This window comes from Colias philodice, chromosome 11 (assembly GCF_061535455.1).
Source record: "Colias philodice isolate Cphi_HAF_F1 chromosome 11, ilColPhil1 Martin Lab GWU primary, whole genome shotgun sequence".
Taxonomy (NCBI): Eukaryota; Metazoa; Arthropoda; class Insecta; order Lepidoptera; family Pieridae; genus Colias; species Colias philodice.
This window is the reverse complement of record NC_143096.1, coordinates 3,053,533-3,078,777: the sequence shown is the minus strand read 5'-3', so window position 1 is coordinate 3,078,777 and position 25,245 is coordinate 3,053,533. Positions and strand designations below refer to the sequence as shown.

The 25,245-nt window shown below is 36.7% G+C and overlaps 1 protein-coding gene across 7 annotated transcripts in view; it reads left to right on the top strand.

The window, feature by feature from the left end:
* stan (Protocadherin-like wing polarity protein stan) overlaps positions 1-25,245 on the top strand; it is a 145,231-nt gene that overhangs the window by 106,925 nt on the left and 13,061 nt on the right. For 2 of the 7 annotated variants that reach the window (XM_089700546.1, XM_089700543.1), the window contains exons 3-34: positions 707-1,887; positions 3,866-4,067; positions 4,434-4,574; positions 5,349-5,572; positions 6,212-6,337; positions 7,738-7,904; positions 8,567-8,709; positions 9,013-9,183; positions 9,761-9,948; positions 10,418-10,655; positions 10,900-11,104; positions 11,798-11,950; positions 12,268-12,488; positions 14,015-14,186; positions 14,588-14,883; positions 15,105-15,237; positions 15,693-15,892; positions 16,269-16,424; positions 16,799-16,973; positions 17,122-17,247; positions 17,553-17,790; positions 18,170-18,386; positions 18,682-18,824; positions 19,123-19,269; positions 19,722-19,876; positions 20,227-20,393; positions 20,705-20,977; positions 21,177-21,290; positions 22,020-22,194; positions 22,550-22,692; positions 23,540-23,698; positions 24,700-24,724. In XM_089700546.1, the coding sequence (XP_089556672.1) occupies positions 764-1,887; positions 3,866-4,067; positions 4,434-4,574; positions 5,349-5,572; positions 6,212-6,337; positions 7,738-7,904; positions 8,567-8,709; positions 9,013-9,183; positions 9,761-9,948; positions 10,418-10,655; positions 10,900-11,104; positions 11,798-11,950; positions 12,268-12,488; positions 14,015-14,186; positions 14,588-14,883; positions 15,105-15,237; positions 15,693-15,892; positions 16,269-16,424; positions 16,799-16,973; positions 17,122-17,247; positions 17,553-17,790; positions 18,170-18,386; positions 18,682-18,824; positions 19,123-19,269; positions 19,722-19,876; positions 20,227-20,393; positions 20,705-20,977; positions 21,177-21,290; positions 22,020-22,194; positions 22,550-22,692; positions 23,540-23,698; positions 24,700-24,724 (6,517 nt within the window). In that variant the 5' untranslated portion in view covers positions 707-763. Of the gene's footprint in view, positions 1-706; positions 1,888-3,865; positions 4,068-4,433; positions 4,575-5,348; positions 5,573-6,211; positions 6,338-7,737; positions 7,905-8,566; positions 8,710-9,012; positions 9,184-9,760; positions 9,949-10,417; positions 10,656-10,899; positions 11,105-11,797; positions 11,951-12,267; positions 12,489-14,014; positions 14,187-14,587; positions 14,884-15,104; positions 15,238-15,692; positions 15,893-16,268; positions 16,425-16,798; positions 16,974-17,121; positions 17,248-17,552; positions 17,791-18,169; positions 18,387-18,681; positions 18,825-19,122; positions 19,270-19,721; positions 19,877-20,226; positions 20,394-20,704; positions 20,978-21,176; positions 21,291-22,019; positions 22,195-22,549; positions 22,693-23,539; positions 23,724-24,426; positions 24,452-24,699; positions 24,725-25,245 lie in introns of all 7 variants that reach the window. The other 5 variants (XM_089700547.1, XM_089700544.1, XM_089700548.1 and 2 more) reach the window with 4 other exon arrangements.

Here is a 25,245-nt window from a genome sequence, read left to right as displayed (position 1 = left end):
TCCAACATAAGTTATTGGCAAATGGCAATTTTAAATTGTAATACATATATAAAAAATATATTTCACAATAAAAAAACTGTGAAGTTTCATGTGTCTTTTAAATATATAAAATTTCGTGTTATAATTACACTTTAATTACCCTAAAACAATTGCCCAATGGTTATCGATTGAGGATATTTTCGCTCTATATTCACATTGAACTATACCAAACTATTAGAAATAGCAACCTTAAATACGCATCTATGATTTGTTGATGTTGAATCATTTATCACTCGATGGGAGCTTATTTACCGAGCGTAAACACATGGTTCCTGCCAAAATTCCACCATACGCTACCAACGGTAATTATCACCCGCTATGAATTTAACACGAGATTATGTTTTGGCGCGCTAATCCTAGGATTTAATGCGATAAGACGACTTATTATACGTAAAATTGTTATTACTGCTTATTTTGCAGCTTATACGGGATTAAGTTTCGAATTTTGCCGAGATTTGCCATCGTTCTCCTAACAACCATAAGCTATTGCTCAAATATAAACATCATAACCATTAGACTCAAATCGCACTTTGAATGAAAATATATTAATTTCATTATTTTCAGAAAGTTGTATCTTACAGAATTATTATATTATCTATGTATGATCAAAAGAATTTAAGTGGTTTAAACTACAAAAAATTTAACGTAATCTTTTTGTTCGTTGCAGATGGGCCACCACATACGAAGAACGAGGCGCAGGTGTTGCAGGTGAACAAGCCCAGCAATGACGCGGTGGGCGCACGCGGTGTTGACGGCGTTGCTGCTGTCAGCCGCCCGCGCCTACCTCATCCTAGTTCCCGATACAGCTCCACCAGGCCACACCGTCATAGATGCCGCAGTCTATAAACTTGGCTCCGAACGAACATACACCATCGATGTCCACCGCACCGCTAACTTCGTCCATCACATCCTGCGAGTCAACCGGACAACTGGACTCGTTACCCTTCGCAAGCGGTTAAGATGTGACGGAGTACTTTACCCCAACCTCTTCACATTCTACGTCGACTCTACCTCCGAACGCATAAGAGATATAGACTACTATAGCTTGCCAATTAGAATCTTAATAGTAGGCGACGACTGCAGCAGGAGACGCGCTGACTTGTATGACATTGATTTCGATCGAGTCTACGATCAGGATGACTCTGCTATGCAGTATGAAGACGAGCACATTAGAGATAAAAGAGAAGTAATATATCACGAGAGTATAGACTGGAGATTATTAGAAGAAAATGAATTGGGCTCTAGTCAAATTAGTGTTCTGTCCACCGCCGATCCCTGGTCTAGCAATATGTTTGAAGATTACGTTGCTAGAAATAGAAGTAGGAGAAAACGATCTCTATTAGTTCCCTTTGACATGTCTGTAGATATTAAGATTGCGGAGGCTAAGCAGTGGATATCAGAGACGTATGCGAGCTTCTCGATACCGACCACGGATAGATGGCAAGGGATATGCTTGAAAAAGTCACAGTTTGTGAATTCCTTGACGGCGTTTTTGCCACGGACGGTTCAAAAAATGTGTAAAGTGCAATTTTTAGATGTTAGTGATCCAAGATTTGTTATAGAGAGTAGCCAAGGAGATTTGGTTGCAAGTAATGATGTGTGTATCCAAGAACCTATGTGGAAAGTCTCTGTACTATTTACGTTCAATTGTGATCGGACAAATATTATTGACTCTGACCATCGACTGAAAATTGTGTATCACCACCAGGAGCTAAATGATACAGATATAGCGAGGAGAGTGAAAAGGGAGTTGAGGAATCAATCTCCATACTTCGAGCAGGCTTTATATGTAGCATCAGTGGCTGAAGAACAACCACCTGGTGTTATTGTTACAACTGTCAGAGCACGGTAAGTTTTTTTCAATTTCATTTCTAGTATAAATAGATATTAAACCTGTTCAGAAATACATCACAAGTTGCATTGATCGATATACCTTGACAGATATAGCGAATACGTTGGTGGTCTATAAATGTTTTAGGCTATTAATATGCTCGGCAATTGTCTCATGCATTTAAGTGACAAATTAACCAACAGCAGACAGACACCATTGTGCTATCCACTGAGTCATGAATGCCATGGAAATAGCACCTTCTGATCGTAAACCATCTGCCGCTTTAATTGACTTTAAGCTGGCTCGTTGGGCTTTTATGAAGTCATCTATTTTATGCGTTCCGGAAATAATATCAACCGCGGACAATAGAGACGTGTAAAGCTGAAATATCTCAATTTACAACGGTGACGCGCTCTTTTGTGCGATGACTGGCGGATAAACAGCTCATTTGCTTATTCTAATATTCATGGTCTAGTTTTATTTGAAAGGGAAAGTATATTATAAAGCGTAATGTTTTGTAAAGATGTGGAGAGAACTAGTAGTAATTTTATTATTTTAATTGCATAGAATTTTTGCCTGCTGAATGAAAAGAATAACTATAATTTTATTATTATAATTGGATAGAATTTTCGCCTGTTCAATAAAAATAATTGCGCTAAAAAACTATAAAATCAGCGCTGTCAATTAAAACTATTACTTTTGTGGTAAAAATAATAATTGACTCAGAATATTTCAAATCAATGTACATAAAATGCTAAGTTTATTACGTACTTATAAAATACTTAGTACTAAGTAATGGCAACTAATGACCGTATATAATAGACAAAGATCGAGCAATTTGTTTCATTTCCTCAATTTCACTACTGGATTTTACGGTATAAAGATTATACCGTTGCACATGTAATTAGAAACGAGTGTGGTAATATCAACTTAATACCTGTAATCTCAATGTAATTTAAAGCCCATGACAGCTTCAGATGTGTGTAATGATTACGAGAAATTATTATTTTACTACTGATTCCAGTACTAAAGGACTAAAAGAAAAGCAGAACGATTAAAATTTCAAAACCGCCGGCTATCTGTATTTTTCGTACAAATAAAAGTTCAGCGGAACCGAATTTTAAACGCAGTGCACACAAACTACACTTACAGATAAATGTTCCGCTTGTTTTTATATTGCTCTATCAATTCTAGTTTATATTGTGTAATTTATTATAATTAGTTTATAAATTGTAAACAAAACATTTAATAAATGATGATCTGATTCCTATCTATTTATGTGTAGGTAATAAAAAACACGTAATTTTATTATGTTAAAATGGTAGTATACATTTTCAGAAAAAAAAAGCAAAATGAATAGGGTATGTGTTGCCAATCTCTAAATAATTGGGGATCGGTCTGGGATTATTGAAAGCGAAAGGGTTAGGGATTCGAATTTTTGGCTCACAAATAGTTACTGAACTTTTATGTAGCATTTTCCATGATAGGTGCTTTCCATGTCGTCGTTATTTTCTATTGCTGACTCGCGAATACCTGTGTAACAACGCAATTTACATACAATACCTATATCTTTGTAGCTCTTTTGAGACAACACAAAAGATAGATTTTTCAAATGCATACCAAAACATACTACTTATAACCAACTTTTATTTATTTTCCTTTCTTTACTGATATTAAACTCTATTTTATTTTAATTTTATAAAAAAATATAAATTAATCGTAAAGAAGTCGAAAAGTGATTTGATCAAAATCAAATATTCTAAAATACACTTCCATAAAGGAACAATACAGAGTATAGCCACGTATGTAAGAATGTATAACAAAAAAAAATACCGAAAATACAAACACCACTCTCCGTTTTGAGTGTGTGTATAGATTTTAGATGACACAATTTAACGCTCTATATTTATGATCGAATATAAATAGCCATGAATTTATTTTGACACCAAATACGTTAATACTACTATGACTTCTATTTCTATCTATCATTAACAGCGACCCAGAAAACAGTCCAGTCACGTACTCCATGTCAAGCCTGCTGGATTCCCGTTCAGCTGGTATGTTCGCAGTGGACACCCGAACTGGGGTGGTCACCACGCAAGCCAGGCTGGATAGGGAGAGGCTAGATGTGCACTACTTTAGAGTGGTGGCGCAGGACGATACGTTCCCACCGAGGAGTGGTACTACCACTTTACAGGTTAGTTTTAGGTTATACTAGTTTTTAACATCTTTAGAAAATTAAAAGAAGATATTTGCCTAAGCTATTTGCGATGTTAGCTTTAGTTTATTTGTATAAATTAATAACTTTGCAAAAATAGAAATGTATTCTAAGTGACGTATCTACAAACGTACAAATGTTTAATCGGAAAAGGTTTATATCAAGTTTCCAATTGTAATATAACTATGCAACTGCAAAATAATGATACTGAGGTATCATTATTTTGCAGTGCATATATTTTTTCTGTATATTCAATCTTCTATAAGTACGTTAATACGCCTTGTTTTAAATTTAGATATATGTTATATATATATTTTTTTATCCATAAAAATTCCTTCCACCCAGATTAACGTATTGGATTGCAACGACCACTCGCCAGTGTTTGAAATGCAGCAATATGAAGCTTCAGTGAGAGAAGGAGCCAGTCCTGGAACTACTGTTCTTACCTTGAAAGCTACCGACCAAGATATCGGCAAAAACTCAGAGGTAATAATATAAATAAATAGTTACACAAAAATTAACTTTAATCTATACTATTATTCTAAAGCTGAAGAGCTTGTTTGTTTGAACGCGCTAATCTCAGGAACTACTGGTCCGATTTGAAAAATGCTTTCGGTTTTAGATAGCCCATTTATCGAGGATATATTTAATCCGGTGAAGACCAAAAGAAGCAGAGCAATGCGGGTAAAACCGCGGGGCACAGCTAGTTACATATAAAAATGATAACGGTAAAATAAATAAATGAATCTAAATTTTTAAAATTGGTTCCATAAATTAATCCCATTGCAGTTCAATTTGATAAAATTAACAATAAAATTCCACTTACAATTAGTGTGCAATTAATTAACAAAACAATTTTCATATATTTTACTGGTAAATGCATCCATAATATAAAGAGTAATTTTGTTTGTACAAATATATTCACGAAAATTCATGTTTTTCAATTAACTAAAATAACCCTTTGCGTTGCCATAAAATAAATATTATTATTTAATCCTGGTTCTGATTTACTTTATCTATATGTATTAACAATTTTTAAATAACTTGAATCTGAGTATTTTTGGAATTCAATGAAGTGGAAAAATTATTGAAATTTTAAAAATAAAATATTTCATAACATTATTTAAATTATTACATTATCTAATAGATGCCTACTATGATAATTTTAACTCTGTACGACTATTCTTAAAGCATCTTAAGTATAGTGTTAGGTGTTATTCGTATTCTTGAAACAAACTAAAATGAAAGAAATTTTCACAGGTGGAGTATTCAATAGATTCCGTAACGGCCGACATTTTGAACCCCGAAGACAATGATTCCATAGATATAAAAGAAATAGACGCTCAAGACATATTCCGTGTAGATGGTCGAAGTGGCGCCTTACTTACGAGAGCATCTTTGGATAGAGAGAAAGTGTCTAGATATACGGTGGTGGTTAAAGCCACGGACCAGGCTAGCCCGGTGGCTGATAGGTTATCTAGCAGGTAAGAAAAGTGAAAGATTAAAAAGAAATTTTGATATGTTTTTCCGAATTAATAATATAATTTTGTAAATGTATGTGAATCTCTTGAGGACGCTAAATTGCACGGATCAATATCACATCATCTATGATAATGGTTAATCGATGTTAACCTGATTTGACCTAATGGATTGATACTTTTTCATATTATCTCCACTGGGAATCGAACTCAGAACTTGTTAGAAACAATTAATAAAGTTAACAGACTTATTGTTCTAACAAACAACAAAAAATGGAAATAGACAATTTGTTTTAAACGATATTCCATAAAACTAAGAACTAGCAAATATTTCGGTCAACGCGTTGGCAAAGCTTTCTGCTAACTCTGCCAGTATTTTGGGTTCACTCCCTTGTCGTTATGTTTTATTATAACAATTTATTTATTTATTGCAACATGTTTTAATAAAATATAGGGATTTTACGTTTAGTGATAGAGATTAGATTTCAAAGTCGAATTTTCACGGAATTGCATGAAATACGATGAAAAGCTATCGTATATAACCATTGTAGAGCATTTTCCTTTTATATTTATTTCAATACTTAGTTGGAAAAAATGTTAAATTTTATTATTACAATTCCCATTATAATTTAACTTTTATTTCAGCGCCACAATCCACGTGAATATTTTAGATGACAATGACAACTATCCGCAGTTTAGTGAAAAAACGTACACCGTCACTGTGGACGAAGACATCAGTGTTGCTGACAACCCTATTGTTGCGAGAATCAAGTAAGTTTTTTTAGTAAATTTTATTTATATTGGGCTGGAATATTTTATTCGTTGCAATGTATGAATTACGTTTTAAGTGTAATGTCATATTATAAAATTACTCTATAAAAATTTATCCTTATTTATCATTAATTTATTAATTGTCCATTCACGAATTTTTACATCCACTATTATTCATAAAAGCTAGATTTGGAATCGTTCAATAAACCTCATTCTACATCAAGCGACAAGACCATCAATTTATTCCAAACTGGCTTCATACAAATATATTATTTGCGTCAAGCTTTCATCTAAAACAGATCATAAATTACAGTCTATTCAATACGCCGTATATTTTTCATAACGATTCCCGTTTCACCCACTTATCTTTGAAAAGAGGTACTTTAATAGAAGTCGCGAATAAAACACAAATAGAAAATTATTTATATTGGAGTCTCCAATAGCAGACGGCGGAACACCCGCGGCGCGGCGGGTCTGCGAATTTATAACTACAGCGATTCGTTATTTACGGATATTGTATTTCCCGCTAGCTTTAAAGTGAGTTACTTATGTTTGAATGCTACCGATGTTTTTAACATTCAGTTTTCTTGTTCTTTTCAATTCGCTTGGTCTTTTCAATGTGAAATTGGAAGGATGAAGTTCCGCTTTCGTTTACTATTACAACTTAATTATTTAATTAAAGATAGATTAAGTGTTATTTATGAAGACATTTTCGTATTAAATATGCAAGATTTAAATCCGATTGTAATGAATATAAACATTGTAAATACCTCCTTTACAAAAGCTCGTATTATATACCTACTAAAATCAAACTATACTACCTACATTATTCGATACCAAAGAAAACTAGCTGATCTGTAAAGTGTTATTTTTGACGTTAATCCAATAAGTTAACTTTGAAATGAAGTTTCAAAATAAAATTGTATTGCACAATGACAGCTGTCTGAAAATGTTTCCCGAACTATCCAGGAAGCAACGACATTTGTCGCAAAACTTAGGAAATGCTTTGCAATACTTTATTTATACTTGATAGCTTGCTGGAATTTAGCTTACAATAACATGTGCAATAATGCATTTTACGAACTTTTAACTTGAATGACTCTTAGTCTATAATAACCATGCACTATATTTTATTCAATTATATCCACGGTTACAATATCGCAGCTAAAAAAGCAATTTTTTTTTTCAATTTTTTGTCTTAGTTTTAATTTATTTTAATGCTTTATAATTAATGAAAAAAAATAAAGAATGGAAACAAATCGATTACGCGACGGGCTTTTGCCATATCTTGGCAACACCTGACCCATGAAGCTACTTTAGTAATCGAATTTCTTATATTCTTCGGTTTTACTTACCTATTTTTTTTTACATAACCTATATTATTTATTTTCAATCCATAGAGCAAAAGACTACGACATAGGCGCGAACGCAGCTATCCGCTACGCTATTATTGGCGGGAACACACAAATGCAGTTCTCTATAGACAGCCTGAGTGGGGATGTGTCGCTTGTCAAACCGCTTGACTATGAACAAGTGAGGAGCTACCGACTGGTGATAAGAGCTCAAGGTTTGTTGGTTTTTGTATGTATGTATGTTTATGTGGGACGAAATGGTTTGATGTGATTTGATGAATTTGAAGAAATAGAGAAACAAAGCTTTGAAGTTAATAACTGTTAGTCCATACAATATTGTCCAGTCTTCAATGTAAAATGTAATATTACTTGAATAAACAGAGCTGTCGAATTATATTGTTGCGATGCAAACGAAACCACGGGCAGAACGTTAGTAAAGATAATAAAGGTTTAAAGCTTCTGCGATTTAAAAGTTCTGAAAGGCTCTGAAAGTTAATTAAAAATATTGAATACGAATTTTTATCTATATTAATTGACTTTGATCAAACTCTGAGCTTTATGAACTTTTTATCATGATTTTCTCATGAACATTATTCCTTTCAAATTAAGCACTTAACCTATTCAAATTAAACTTTCAAGTAGGTATCATTAATTTTTTTAAACAAAACTACCTGAAACAATTAAAATACTCAAGTTTTGAAGTGAAACTTCTTTAGGCACGTTGAGAGTAAAATTTCAAGATCGCATCATGGCAATACCGTCACGTCATGGAGTAAGGCGACAATTTTGGTATCATTGAATTTTGCCAAAGAAGTTTCACTTCTGACCTTTTTTATCTCTTCATCTATCTTCAATACTTATTTTGTCAATATTGCAGACGGTGGAAGTCCCTCCAGATCGAACACTACACAGCTTCTAGTCAATGTTAAGGATGTGAACGATAACTCGCCGAGATTCTATACTTCGCTTTTCCAAGAGTCAGTTAGCGAGAGTGTGCCTGTTGGTTATAGTATTGTTAGGGTAAGGATAAATGGTTATAAAATTTATTTTTCGATATGGGTACATAATTTTTCTGTGATATAATTTTAGGGATTTTTTTATATATTTTAAAATATGTTAGCTCACTCCTTTTTGATGATTTTAATGCAATAATAAGTATGGATTTGGCTGCGCTATAATACGTTTTTATGAGCGTTTTATTTTATATTTCATTTGACAATGATACGCCTCCAATAATATCGAGAAAAGTCCAAGTACAACTGCTTTCTTTGAAACACAATCAAAATATCAAACACCCTTTTGAAAATATTAATAACTTCTCAGGTACAAGCCTACGACGCGGATGAGGGTGTGAACGCCGAACTAACATACAACCTGAGCGATAAGGAATATAACGGCAACACTGAGCTGCCGATCACTATCGACCCTAGATCCGGGTGGGTTTACACCTCGGGGACTTTGGATAGAGAAGTGCAGTCTAAATATCAGTTGCAAGTAAGTTAGATGTGGTATTTTTGTTTGTGTGACACCTGGAAAAAATATTTTTTATTATTGGTTCAAAGTGCAATTTACTTGTGGAACATGCACTTTGCAGTTATCAATCATTATTCGTTAAATATGTAAACTTTTTATGACACTTAATTAAAAGCTAACTAAAACAAATTATTATATCAACTTAAAATCACTAATCAAATTCCAATTTACGTTACAAAAGGTAACCAGTAAATTTTATTTTATTCTCATACCAAAGCTATGTTTACTTAACTCAATTCAAGACAGAAACAATGCTTATCCTAAATGAAAAGCGATAATCAATTTTCCAAAAATAAATACAAACAAAACTAACAACTTTTCGACGTGACAACGTCTTATAATTCGATAGAGTCGGCTGCACGCACGAAAAAACATGACTCATGCGGCGTTACCTCGCTCTGAGGCGTTCCATGGAAGGCTTGAAGTGCAAGCGAGAGCGCGGAACGAGCGACAAAGAAGCACAATCGGCCTTAAGACGTTGTCACGTTCAACTATCGTCAGTAAACCGACTTTACAGACAACCAATTTTTTTTCACAGGTAACAGCAACAGACAACGGGACACCACCTCGATCAGCCACAGCATCCGTAGTAGTGGTTGTACAAGATGTTAACGATAATGACCCAGTATTTGCGCCCGCACAGTATGATGTGGAACTTGCAGAAGATGAACCGCCTGGTACTCCGGTGGTCACTGTCACTGCTACTGATGCTGATGAGGATAATCGGTAAGTTGGAATTATTTGTATGGGAAATATAGAAAAAGTTAGAACTTTGATAATGGTCTTTTTTTGGCGTTGGAACTTTGATAAAAGATCTTAAATATTGAGTACCTAAATACGAATTCCTAGAGACAATATTATGATCATCCTTATTGAAAGGAAAATTTTGAAATTAAAGATTTGAACGGATTTTAAACGCGATTTATTCATTATATAATTTTCCCAACATTTCGCGCACTTTGCAGCGAGCGTGGTCACAGGGAGACTGAGATAGAAAAATTATCAAGTAGTGAACATATTGAGGAAACATAACTATTATTACCAAGAAGATTACTTCTAATTCATTACTTTGAATTATAAATTGAATTAGTTCAAAAGCAGTCTTATAGAGTAACTAGTTCAAATGCCTGTTTATTATTCTATTCTTAAAGTATGACCTTTATAAGATAGATTCAAACTAAGTTACATTTATCAGGTTACACTACGAGATAACAGGCGGCAATACGCGCGGTCGTTTCTCCATAACATCACAAAATGGCCGCGGTCTGATCACAGTGGCTCAACCACTTGACTTCAAACAGGAAAGGCGATATGTCCTTACAGTCACTGCTACTGATTCTGGAGGAAGATCCGATACAGCCATGGTTCATATTAATATAACTGATGCTAATAATTACGCACCTGTGTTTGAAAACGCCCCGTATACCGCTTCGGTAAGTTGGAAAGAACCGTTAATTTATTGTTGTTCACATATTATTCATAAATTAATAAATTTCTAGAGACATAGATAAAATTGGATGCTTAAAATATTTACATCATAACTCTTATGTTAATCTTACCGTTAGCGCAAATATTAAATATCATCGGTCTCAGCTAAGACCCTTGTGGAACACCTAATATAAAATAGGTTCTATCGAATCACTTATTGATAAATATGTAAATTAATTAACTTTCCAGGTATTTGAAGATGCTCCAGTAGGTACAACAGTTCTTGTAGTGTCAGCAACAGACAGTGATGTGGGAGTAAATGCCCAAATAACATATACATTAACTTCAGAAATATCGAACGAAGCTGTAGCGCATCATGAGCAGGAGTTTCTTATAAATCCACAAACTGGTGCTATTACTACTAATAAATTGCTGGATCGAGAGACTATGAGTGGTGAGTAGATTGATAAAAGCAAAATTAAAATAGTAACTGGCGAATGTGCTGTACTTTCCTTAAAGTAATAACTTGTGAACCACATTTGATCAAATATTTAAAGATATTTTTATTTTTTATTTATTTTTATTTATCGGTGACAATATACACGGCGAAAGCTTTTAAATGACTTTCCAAACCCAAAAATACGTAAATTGTGTACTCAAAATAAAAATTTTCTTTCTTTAAACTACATGTAAGTATAAAGTCAGTACTGGATTAAATTTAAAGAATCCGTAAGATTCGAGACTGAATTTTCTTTCCGGACCATTTCTACAGAATGATTACGTATTGAGCGTGCATTCAAAGCACGTATCTTTAAACACAAAGGCCCGGTCCATATAAAGATGTTTTATCGTTCGATCTCAACTCACACTTGGTTGGAATGCGTTTATCGCGAAATTGGATCGAATAAAAGTCAATTCACATACTATTCATTCTTAAATATATAAGTTATAGATTCTTACTATTTCAAATGTTACCAAATAACGTACATATAATACGCTAAGATAAATAATAGGTATGACAACGAAAATTTCAATTCAATTATTTGTGTTGATTATGATTTTTTACTGAAGATGATGAAAATGATATTTGTAATTTAAGACAAACATAGAAAATTATCGATTTTTAAACCAAAATCCTAATTTTCAGGATATTTATTAACGGTAACAGCAAGAGATGGTGGAGTACCAGCATTATCTGATACTACTGATGTAGAAATATCTGTTGTTGATGTTAATGATAATGAGCCTGTGTTTAAACAACAGCTGTATACAGCCACTATAATGGAGGATGCTTTAGTTGGTATGTTACTATTTATTCATGTATTAACTCTACGTTTTCGGAGTTAACGTTACTGGTAGACTGACTGATTTAATAAACTTTATTGTATTTATGTGTCCTTTTTTCATATTTTGGTATACTAAAATAAGTTTGTGTATTTCCTCTAAACAAGTGTTTATTCTAATGTGGACATATGTACATTGAGAATTTAATGTGTCGTTGTTATAACATTTTGTTAAAAGTTCTTTGCGGTACTTCAATTTATTCCTACTTAATGAAATTTTCATCATACGATGATACAATCAAGCCAAAATAATAATATTCTTTTACTTTACCAGGTACTTCAGTAACTCAAGTGGCAGCAACAGACGCGGACGTAGGTCTCAACGGTCGGGTGCACTATGAACTAGATCCAAAAGATCGGGAAGAAGGATCATTTGTTATAGATCCAGCGTCTGGAGTTATACGAACCAATAAGGCATTGGATCGCGAATCAGTAGCGACGTATGATTTGAAAGCGCTGGCTGTTGATGGAGGTTCACCTCCGCAGAGTTCTACTGTAAGTTTAAATTAAAATCTAGAGAATCTACATAATTGATTATTAATATTTCAGAACATTTCCAATTCCTCGTTCTGAAGAGGATAGTGTAGGGATTAAAAATACGAAGTGTCTAGTCGTCCGCTAAACGGATGAATAAAATAAATTAGTCGTCCGATTACCGGATGAATAAAATAATTTAATCGTCCGATTACCGGATGAATAAAATAATTTAATCGTCCGATTATTCGGATTACTAGATAACCTTTTAACACTAAAGCTAGTTGGGTTGGACTAAAGCAAAGGGGGCGCAGGACTTAGAAAATTTTTGATGGAGTTGGTGTCATTATAACACCTATTTATTATTGTTAAAATTTTTGATGGAGTTGGTGTCATTATAACACCTATTTATTATTGTTTTATCGTAAAGATTACGCTAATATAAGCATGTTTTATAGGAACAACTTTTCTCTAAAATCAAAAATGGCCGAGATATTCGCCCTCAATTCGTTAGGTTAGGTTTAGGTTAGGTTAGTATAGGTTAGGTTAGGTTAGGTTTCTTAAAAAAAAAACTACACAGAAATAGGAGCCCCGCGAAGCGGGGCTCCGTCGACGCGCAAAAAAAAATCAAGTTTAGGTTAGGTTAGCCGTTAGGTTAGGTTAGGTTAGGTTTCTTAAAAAAAAACTACACAGAAATAGGAGCCCCGCGAAGCGGGGCTCCGTCGACGCGCAAAAAAAAATCAAGTTTAGGTTAGGTTAGCCGTTAGGTTAGGTTAGGTTAGGTTTCTTAAAAAAAAAACTACACAGAAATAGGAGCCCCGCGAAGCGGGGCTCCGTCGACGCGCAAAAAAAAATCAAGTTTAGGTTAGGTTAGCCGTTAGGTTAGGTTAGGTTAGGTTTCTTAAAAAAAAAACTACACAGAAATAGAAGCCCCGCGAAGCGGGGCTCCGTCGACGCGCAAAAAAAATCAAGTTTAGGTTAGGTTAGCCGTTAAGTTAGGTTAGGTTAGGTTTCTTAAAAAAAAAACTACACAGAAATAGGAGCCCCGCGAAGCGGGGCTCCGTCGACGCGCAAAAAAAAAATCAAATACCTACGTGTGCCCTCCTCCCCTCTCCTCCCCCCACAAAAAACCTATAATACGTGCGGCAGTTCTCTAAAGAAACCCCGATAACCTAACTATATAGATAAATAGATGTTATCGGACGATTAAATTATTTTATTCATCCGGTAATCGGACGACTAATTTATTTTATTCATCCGTTTAGCGGACGACTAGCTCTGTCCTTAAAAATATCTACCATAATCTACAACATCTATAACTCAATATTAACGTATTTTGTTAAATGTTGTTTTTAAAAGCCTTTTCCTAAAACAAAATTTGACAACTGTTAAATTTTCTTGCAAATTTATTTTGCCCTGACCAAAAACTACAAAAAAGTCACCATTTCTAGAATAATGCCTAACTTGACTTAGTCTCACTCTTCCTACATCATTTATTATCGTTGTTTATTATCCTACCAACATTTCAATCTGAATCATATTCACAGGTAATAGTGCACATAAAAATCGAGGACATAAACGATTCTCCGCCAGTATTTTCAAGCGATTGTCTCACATTTTACATCCCAGAGAACAGTCCGATCGGCACCACAGTGGGAGAGATATATGCTAATGATCCGGATGAAGGGGCTAATGCTGTGGTGCATTATTCTATTAAAGGTAAGATTTCTTAAATTGGTCAACTCTTTTGCGTTATTTCATAAACCTCATTGTCACAGTGGTCACTGGATAGACCTTATTCAAAAGACCTTATTGTCATAGTAGTCATTGGTCATCACTGGTAAATTAAAAGATACTTGTTTATAGCGTCAAATTTTTAAGGTGTTAGTCATATTATATTTCTGTGCAGTCTCCTGATCGGTAAAAATTTCTAAATAGTAGATATTGCAAGTTATATTTTCATTAAAAACACAATTGTACTGGCATTATTAGCATTGTTTGATTTAACATCTTTATGGCGTTATGTGTAGGATATAGTTAAATGCACCTAAAAATCTAGATATCAATAATAATGAATGCTTATCACACTGGCTAAATTTAATTCTAATTTTTTCTCATAGGTGGAGATGATTCAAACAGTTTCTCCCTTGAAACCCGCCAAGGTTCAGACAAAGCAGAACTCGTAACAATGGTAGATCTGGACTATGAAAGTCCTCGTAAGAAATACGAACTCGTGATTCGAGCAGCAAGTCCACCATTGTGGAATGACGTCAGAATTGAAATAATGGTCACAGATGTGAATGATAATGCGCCAATGATGAAGGATTTCCAAGTGATCTTCAATAATTATAAGGATTGCTTTCCTGTGGGACCGTTTGGACGCGTTCCGGCTTATGATGCTGATGTTTCGGATAAGGTTTGTGAAAATTATATGACTGTATGGATTCTTTAATAAAATAATTCGATCGTTTTTCTTCTGGATTGTATTATTTGAGAAAGAATTAAGAAATATAGGTGTGATGGTAGAAAAGCGGGGTGTTGAAAAGTATTGGATCATTAATAATATAAAATTAATGCAGATCATAAACTTGAAACCAAACTTGATCATTTTCTTAACAATTTTATTCCTATTTTCAGCTTCAATATCGCATATTATCAGGAAATAACGCGAATCTGGTTCTATTGAACGAAACTTCCGGTTCGATGACGCTCTCACCGCAGCTGAATACTAATGTACAGAAATTGGCTACCATGGAAATCTCGGTCACAGGTAAAAACCGCAATGTTACTTTTATTTCGAATTAAAATAATAATTGAAATCACTTTGCATCATTACAGTAAATTAAAAGTAGGTAATATTAAATTGCCCCTAGTAGTATCCCAAAATTATCAACCATTATTTGATCTATCATGATCATAGACTAAATTTTGCATACGATACAATTATCACAAAAAATTGATAATAATTTAAGTGAACAGGTACCTTCTAGGGAAGCGCGTACCATCTTAGACCAAATCTCAGCTTGACATCAGGAGAGATTGTGGCCAAGTACTTCCCTATTCTCAAAAAAAAATAATATTAAAACAAAAAACATTTGTTATTGAAAATATTACAAGTGAAATATGCTAAGACACAACATGATTATTTGCCACCTGATCAAGTTTCACACCTCACACCTATCAAATCTCCCAAATTAAAATAAAAACACTTTAACCTAATTTCAGATGGTGTAAACGAAGTAAAAGCAATGATGCAACTGCTAGTCCGACTCATAACAGAGGACATGTTGTTTAACTCCATCACAGTGCGTTTGAACGACATGACGGCTGAGAGATTCCTGTCTCCACTACTGGGCTTCTTTATAGATGGACTTGCTGCTATTATACCATGCCCTAAAGAGAATATCTATATATTTAGCATACAGGTAGGCTTATAAAAGATTTAATGGTGTAAGGATTATTGTCAGAAGTTTTATTTACATCCACATTTAGAAATTACAGTAAATTAGCCATTTTATTTAAATATTGGTTTACAAGTCAGTCTTTCCCAGATTACACAGACAGGTTTCGTTGATCTTCTGTGATCATCGATCATTAATTAATGTATAATAATTTTACGGGTTTCGTTTCTACAACATAAGTGTGTGCGAATTTATCAATTTAATAAATTACACGATAAACACAAATCATACACAATCAGTAACAAAAAATGTTCACCAGATTTTTGGTGCATTATAAATCCCACTCTATTTTAATCTAATAAGGTTGAATTTAATTTATCTGTTACAATTACTCCCCCAGGACGACACAGACGTATCCGGCAATATTCTGAACGTATCGTTCTCAGCGCGTCGTAGTGCGGGTGAATCTGAGAAAGATCCCTTCTACTCGCCTACGCACTTGCGCGAGCGAGTGTACTTGCACCGCACTACACTAGCTAGACTTGCTACTGTACAGGTTTGTTGTTTATTTAGATCCATTTTCTCTTTTCATATTTCTTTCGAATGATCTTTCTTTATATCTTCTTTCTTTTAATTTTCACTGTCTATTATAATCGATTTTAAGTGCAAATAATACCTACCTAAATTAATGACGCCCTTTAATTGTATTTAATTTTCAGTCTAATGGAAAATTATACATTGCAATAATTCGTTATATATTTTAATTTTGTTTTTATGGTCAAGTCTCTCTTTAATATTATGTACTGGAACAATTCTGTTATGTATAAATTGATGTTTGTTTCGATACAGTTGACTAGTTGGGGTCCTTATTTGTTTAAATAAAACTAACCAAAGTGAAAATGAAGTTTCAAATATCCAAATTTTATACAGGTACTTCCATTCGATGACAATGTATGTGTCCATGAACCTTGCCTCAACTTCCAAGAATGTCTCACTGTACTCAAGTTTGGGAATGCTTCCGGCTTTATAAACAGCGATTCAGTATTATTTAGACCTATTTATCCTGTGACGACATTCACTTGTCAGTGCCCTAAAGGATTTACAGGTAAGCGTCTCTACTTTCACATCTTATAGAGTCCAATATTTCTTTGAATAAAAGTGATCTCCTATTGTGCCGAAATATCTGATAATAAGAAATGTAATATTCAGAATTAGGTACATTGTATTCTTAAAAATATATTAATTATGTTTAGGTTCCCGGGAACACTATATGTGCGACACTGAAGTAGATCTATGCTATTCATCACCATGCGTGAACAATGGGACTTGTATTAGACGAGAGGGGGGCTATACTTGCGTCTGCCCTGCTGGATTTACAGGTTTGTTACTGCTATAAATACTTCTTATAATTCAGTAAATTGTATTCCTAAAGTTATTAGCTTTATCAATATAATCAGGCAAATTCATTATTCTAATTTTAATGTCATTACTATCAATATTATCACTATTGTTTTTGTATGAAGTAATGTTATTTTCACCATTCATGTCACTACTAGTATTTATATCAATAACATGAATTATTATTTTAACAATATCATTACCATCAGCGATGTTATTACCATCAATGCTATTACAATAAATCACATTTCCACCACCAATGTTATAACCATATACACATTCCCAGGCGAGAACTGCGAGACGATACTAACAAAGGCCACTTGCGATCTCAACGATGGGTCACTTTGCCGTAGCGGGTCACAATGTGTGGCGCGCCGTGAAGGCGGTATCTTGTGCCAGGGCTGTTCTATAGATGAGCTTTATACTACGCCCATGTGTGAGCTCAGTGCTAGGAGCTTCCCACCCACTTCGTTTTTGACGTTCCCAGGCATTAAGAAACGGCATCGGTTTCATTTGAAGTTGAGGTGAGTAGATAAAGAAGATGAGTCGCTATGTCTTAGTGAGTCGCAGTGCATAGCACATCGCGATTGGGTAGTATAAGACGTTTACTTCAGTTATGTAAGCTGACGTTCGTGTGAAGTTAATTTTTTACATAATAGACTACAAGAAATCAGTTTTTTTGTCGTTAGTGCCAACTATCTATAGTAAATTGTGTCGTTCTAAATGTGAACACCTCCATTTAAACATATAAGCCACGACACTTAAAACTACACGATTATCTGTCGTCACGACACGGTGGGAACGCGCCCTTAATGAAACACGTACTTAGGTACATGATATTTTATCTGAATCCTGAAAATAAAAATCATCACAATTCATCATATTACATCACAAACCTTTCAGATTTGCAACCCAATCCACGTCCGGTCTCCTCCTGTACAACGGGCGATACAACGAGCGGCACGACTTCATCGCGCTAGAAGTGGCATCGAGTGTGGGTCGCGGGGGAACCGGGCTGCGGTTCAGCTTCGCGTTAGGGGGAGCTAGGGCAGAGGTTACTGTGGAGGGGAACGTGGCTGATGGAGAATGGCATAGCGTACAAGTGGATTATTATAACCGGGTGAGTGTCTGGTTAAGACAGGTTAAAGAACACAGTTTAGCCAATAAATGAAACGTGTTATTATGGTCAATGAATCAGAATGAGTAGCACTGTGCATGTTGTTGCGAATAACGAATTTCATTTAATTTTGGATTACAAGTTCGGTCTTATTAAAGATGTAAATATAAAAGAAGGTAAACGGCGAAATGTATGTGGAACCATTTATTATATAGTAAACCAGTTGGCAACGCAGTTTAATGTATTGAATGAGATAATAATTTATTGAGCTGAATTAAAATGTTTTATTTGTTTACAGACGGCAACAATGATCCTAGATGATTGTGATAAAGCGTTATCATTGGCTGGAGCAGCGGAATTCGGTGTCAAATATGCATGCGCAAATTTTACCAGAAAATTATTGCCACCTCGCTGCGATATTCCCACCGAAACTTGCCACAGGTAAAGATTTTCTAAATATACATATAAAATTTTTATTGAAGTGAAACTTCTTTAGGCGCGTTGAGAGTAAAATTTCAAGGTCGAGTCATGGCAAGTCACGTCATGGAGTAAGGCGACGATTTTGGTATCTTTGAATTTTGCCAAAGAAATTTCAATTCTGACACGTGTGCTCGGCATACACGCTCTTTTAATATTAAAGTTTTACTATACTTAACCTTTTCTTAATTTGACAATAAACTATTAAAAATTCTATAATGACCCAAGTCACAGACATTGGCATAGAAAATAAACTGTGCAGTGCTATCCACAGGTTCCTGGACCTCACCGGCCCGCTACAGATCGGTGGCTTGCCAAACATACCGTCCAGTTTCCAAGTCAAGAATAAGGATTTTGTTGGATGCATCTCAGATCTGTATATTGACCACAAGTTTATCGATCTAAACAGGTAAATTTACTGAATTATGTAGAATAGAAAAATTTCATAATTCTTAGCTTTGAGACATCCCACTTTTGATATATTGCACGAATTCTATTTTTTAAGGTAGAAGTAAATTACGCAATACAATAAAGAAATACCTACTTTGATTGCAACATACAGAAAATTTACGGATAATATTTGACTTACTTTTAAATACTATTTTGTATTTTGTCGTATTTGTTAAAATAGGTGACAGTTTGGCTCCTCGTATATTCAAACATCTCTTATTTTACTATCTTATAAAAATTATCACACCTTTGTTTATTTCGATCATAGGTGAACTTTTTGCCCCGTACAATTATTGTACCATTTCATTTCATTCTACGCTACACCTACACTGCTTCCACCAAGAAAATAATATGATGTGCGTATTCGAAGCGCAGTTCAGAGCAATGTGTTACACTATTTTATATTCGTAGCTACGTAGCAGACAACGGCACCGTAGCGGGCTGCCCGCAGAAGCGCTCGCAGTGCAGCAGCGCCCCGTGCTACAACGGCGCCGCGTGCCGCGACCTGTGGGACACGTTCCTGTGCGACTGTGCTGAGGGCTACACGGGCAAGGACTGCGCCGAGTGTGAGTGTGGCTAGTGTACAACGGCACGGTAGTAGTGCAGAAGCGCTTGCAGTCACTAACTAACAAAACTATTGAGCTTTTCTGTAAGGTTGTGAAGTTCAAATTGAATCACATTATTTGAAGTTTCCAGACATTTTGAACATGATTTTTGGGCATTTTAACTTTTGCTGTCCAAACATTCTGATAACTAAAATTTTTTGGTTATTTCAGCGTATTAGGTATACAAGTACCTATACGAAATAATCTATGAGAAAACTTCCCAATTGAAATAGAACTAATCTATGAGTAAACAATTCCACTTACCATACACTTTGAATTTCGACACCATTCTAGCCCCTCTCCCCTTACAGCGACCGCACCCCCCTGGCGGTTCAGCGGCGACGGTTCCCTATCATTCAACCCGCTGCTCCGCCCCATACAACTGCCGTGGCTCAACGCGCTGTCCGTGCGCACGCGGCAACGTGACGCCTTCCTTATGTCCGTGCAAGTTGGACAAAACAGCTCTGTGTTGCTCACTGTGAGTATTACAGCATACTTATATTTGGGAAAAGCATAATAAGAAAACATAATGGAATAAAATGATTGCACAGTGATCTGTAAAGTATTCAGATTGTCGAAATAAAACACACTTTGAATAGAATTTATTTTAAATTATTTTGATACGGAGTATAAAGACAGGATGTTTAAATATTCAGTACTCAGACTTATGGATCAAAATCTATAATCGTGTTCATAATGTCAATAATTAAATATGTTTTCATCAAACTGATCTTCCTATGTGGAATTAATAACTTGGTTCACATTCACGATGTTTTCCGTTGTTTTTAGCTAAAATCCGGACTCCTGCACTACGCTTACAATGGAGAAACCATGTTCCTACCATCCACCACATTAGCTGATGGCGAATGGCATCGCATAGAAATCAAATGGCTCGGAACTGATATATCAGTTACTATCGACTATGGACTTAGAAACGCGTTACTGCCGATGCTGGCTAATAAGATACAAGGACAATATATTGGCAAGATACTCATCGGTGGACCAGATACTACAGCCGGGATTCTGTCATCGGATGTGGGATATTTTGAAGGATGTATTCAGGTAATATATTTCAACATACCAAAAACTGGTAAAATTCAAAAATTCATTCAACATTATTGAAACTTTTAGACCATATCTCAAACCACATACTTAGTCATATTTGCCAATTATACTCAAACCTATGTCAGAACTATCGCTAGGTTCATGCTAAGTTACAACTATGTTATCTTTAGTGACTATAATGTTTTTAACTTTTTAGGATGTTCGTGTGGGCACAGCACAGTCATTGCTGAACAGACCAACTGTGAGAGAAAATGTCAGAGACGGTTGTCAATCTAGATCAGATTGCATGCTGTCTATATGTCCACCTTATGTAAGTATTGAATAGAATTATTTTGTTACCATCTTTCTATTTTTCATAAGAACTTACTACTACGAACCTTCTTCCTTCTCTTATTGAAATTCACCCTTAATTCTTTCCAGCAACATCTTATCATCAGCATATCGATAGCTAACTTTTATCAAATAATCTTTGATTTCATGCATCATTTTCAATGTTTATGTTTCTTCCACATTTAGGTTAGGGAAAAAGTAGCACGTATTAATTATAGTACTTCCGCATATTACATTTTGGTTAAAAAATACTCTTTCTCTTATTAAAATTAACCCTTCATCTTAAAATATTGCGAAGCAATACTGCATCCGGCTCGAAGGACCAGAATGTACGGGCTATTCGTACTTGTGAATAGTTAATTAATATTACATGAATAATATAATAAACGGAAAATATAATAACTATCTATTATGAGTGAGTCATGCGAGGTGCTCTTAATGACCGTCGGCGATGAACTGATTTAATATAATAGTAAAATATAAAATGTTGGAAATAATTTGGGTCATATCGAATGCAAGCTCAGCGCCTTGATGTACTCTGTACGTGCTTCCACATGCCTTAATCCATCAGGCCCCGGAATCACAGACACAATAGAAAATCGCGACACAATAAAAAAAATATTGTGTCGCGGTCGGATCTGTGGTTGAGAGGTTAATCTGGGAAATCAATATGTTTGTTTCACAAGTTCCGTTATAAACAATTTTCCAGAGTAAATGCATATCCACGTGGGACAGCACAGAGTGCGAGTGCGAGCGCGGTCGCGTGGGCCCGCAGTGCGTCGCCGCGTGCGAGCTGCAGCCGTGCGGGGAACATGCGACCTGCGTGCCTGATGACTCACCGCGTGGATACACGTGCTCTTGCCACGTGGGGTATACTATGAGCGGTGAGTTTGTGTGGGAATGAAATGTTTAAGTTGTGTAGTGATGTTGTTATTTGAATGAAAGTTTGTTGTTTAAAGTGAAACTTTTTTAATAAAAAGAAAAATTTCATGGTCGCGTCATAGCAATACCGTCACGTCATGGAGTAAGGCGACGATTTTGGTATCTTTGAATCTTGCCAAAGAAGTTTCACTTCTGACACGTGTGCTCGGCACACACGCTCTTTTTTGTAAAAATATTTGTATTCAGGTATTTTCCTAAATTTGTGACCGTGTTTTAAAATAAACGGTCCATGTTATTACATTGACACGTTTTTAATTTCTTTTACTTTTTTTTCAATTTATTTGTGTATTTCAACAGAGGGTGAATGTATAGAGGAGCGCACGCAAGCGCAGTGCCCGGGCGGGTGGTGGGGCGCGCGTACTTGCGGCCCGTGCGACTGTGATGCGGCGCGCGGTTTGCACCCCTACTGCGCGCAGGACACCGGCCTCTGTCACTGCAAGGTATATCTTAATACTATTATAAAGGCGAAAGTTTGTAAGTATGGATGTATGGATGTTTGTTACTCTTTCACGTAAAAACAACTAAACCGATTACAATGAAATTTAGCACACATATAGAGGGTAACTTGGATTAACACATAGGATAGGTTTTATCCCGGAAATCTCACGGGAACGGGAACTATGCGGGTTTTCCTTTGAAAACGCGGGCGAAGCCGCGGGCGGAAATCTAGTAGTATATACTATACGAGAAGCTGGCAAACGGTGCAGTACTCAAGATACAGTATACTGTTTATAGGTCACTGTGAACTTGATACTGTATACAATGTATTAAAAATCTCTATCTTCTTATATATAAAAATGAATCGCAAAATGTGTTGGTAAGCGCATAACTCGAGAACGGCTGAACCGATTTCGATAATTCTTTTTTTATTATATTCCTTGAAGTACGAGGATGGTTTTTATGTAGAAAAAACGTAAATATGTACCACGGGCGAAGCCGGGGCAGACCGCTAGTATATGTATAAAAATGAATCCCTATTTCCCTTGGTCACAGCATCACGCGTGAACGGCTGGACTGGTTTCGATAATTCTTACTTTGATTTGTTCGTTATTGTCAGGGGAAGGAACTTATGAAAGAAAAACTCCAGAATAAAAAAAAGTATAAAAAAGGCGATAACATTACGGGCATAATAGTCACGGGTGTGACAATTTGCACGAAGACAGGACAACGTCTGTCGGGTCAGCTAGTTATTTATAAAACATAAAAATTTATTTGTGAAAACTATCCAACTTAAAATCTCTTATATTTGTCAAACATTCATCTGTAAAATATCTTTTTATCCTTTAGGACAACCACTACCGGCCCGAAGGCTCGAGCTCGTGCATCCCGTGCCAGTGCTACGCAGCGGGCTCGGCGAACAGCTCGTGCGGCGCGCGCGGGCAGTGCGCGTGTCGGCGCGGGGTCATCGGCCGCGCGTGCGACTCGTGCGATAATGTGTACGCGGAGGTCACGCCTAATGCGGGCTGTATGGGTGAGTAGATGTGTGTGTGACGTCACGTGTAACGCGTGCGACTCATGTGATAATGTGTACGCGGAGGTCACGCCCAATGCGGGCTGTATGGGTGAGTAGATGTGTGTGTGACGTCACGTGTAACGCGTGCGACTCATGTGATAATGTGTACGCGGAGGTCACGCCCAATGCGGGCTGTATGGGTGAGTAGATGTGTGTGTGACGTCACGTGTAACGCGTGCGACTCATGTGATAATGTGTACGCGGAGGTCACGCCCAATGCGGGCTGTATGGGTGAGTAGATGTGTGTGTGACGTCACGTGTAACGCGTGCGACTCATGTGATAATGTGTACGCGGAGGTCACGCCCAATGCGGGCTGTATGGGTGAGTAGATGTGTGTGTGACGTCACGTGTAACGCGTGCGACTCATGTGATAATGTGTACGCGGAGGTCACGCCCAATGCGGGCTGTATGGGTGAGTAGATGTGTGTGTGACGTCACGTGTAACGCGTGCGACTCATGTGATAATGTGTACGCGGAGGTCACGCCCAATGCGGGCTGTATGGGTGAGTAGATGTGTGTGTGACGTCACGTGTAACGCGTGCGACTCATGTGATAATGTGTACGCGGAGGTCACGCCTAATGCGGGCTGTATGGGTGAGTAGATGTGTGTGTGACGTCACGTGTAACGCGTGCGACTCATGTGATAATGTGTACGCGGAGGTCACGCCCAATGCGGGCTGTATGGGTGAGTAGATGTGTGTGTGACGTCACGTGTAACGCGTGCGACTCATGTGATAATGTGTACGCGGAGGTCACGCCCAATGCGGGCTGTATGGGTGAGTAGATGTGTGTGTGACGTCACGTGTAACGCGTGCGACTCATGTGATAATGTGTACGCGGAGGTCACGCCCAATGCGGGCTGTATGGGTGAGTAGATGTGTGTGTGACGTCACGTGTAACGCGTGCGACTCATGTGATAATGTGTACGCGGAGGTCACGCCCAATGCGGGCTGTATGGGTGAGTAGATGTGTGTGTGACGTCACGTGTAACGCGTGCGACTCATGTGATAATGTGTACGCGGAGGTCACGCCCAATGCGGGCTGTATGGGCGAGTAGATGTGTGTGTGACGTCACGTGTAACGCGTGCGACTCATGTGATAATGTGTACGCGGAGGTCACGCCCAATGCGGGCTGTATGGGCGAGTAGATGTGTGTGTGACGTCACGTGTAACGCGTGTGACTCGTGCGACGTGTACGCGGAAGTCACGCCCAATGCGGGATGTATGGGTGAGTGTCTTTAGTTCCCTACTGAGAGCTCCACCTCCTGTAGTGCTACGAGGCGGGCTCGGCCAACAGTGCGGTGCGGGCTGTATGGTTGAGTAGTAGACGTGTATCGTGACGTCACGCCTAATGCGGACTGCGTGGGTGAGTATGCATCGTGTTCACGTGAATGGCAAGTTGCTCGGGTTGCGTGTACGGTGACGTCACGCCAACGCGCACTAAAAATCGCGGAATACCCAGCCTTTCAAATAATATAA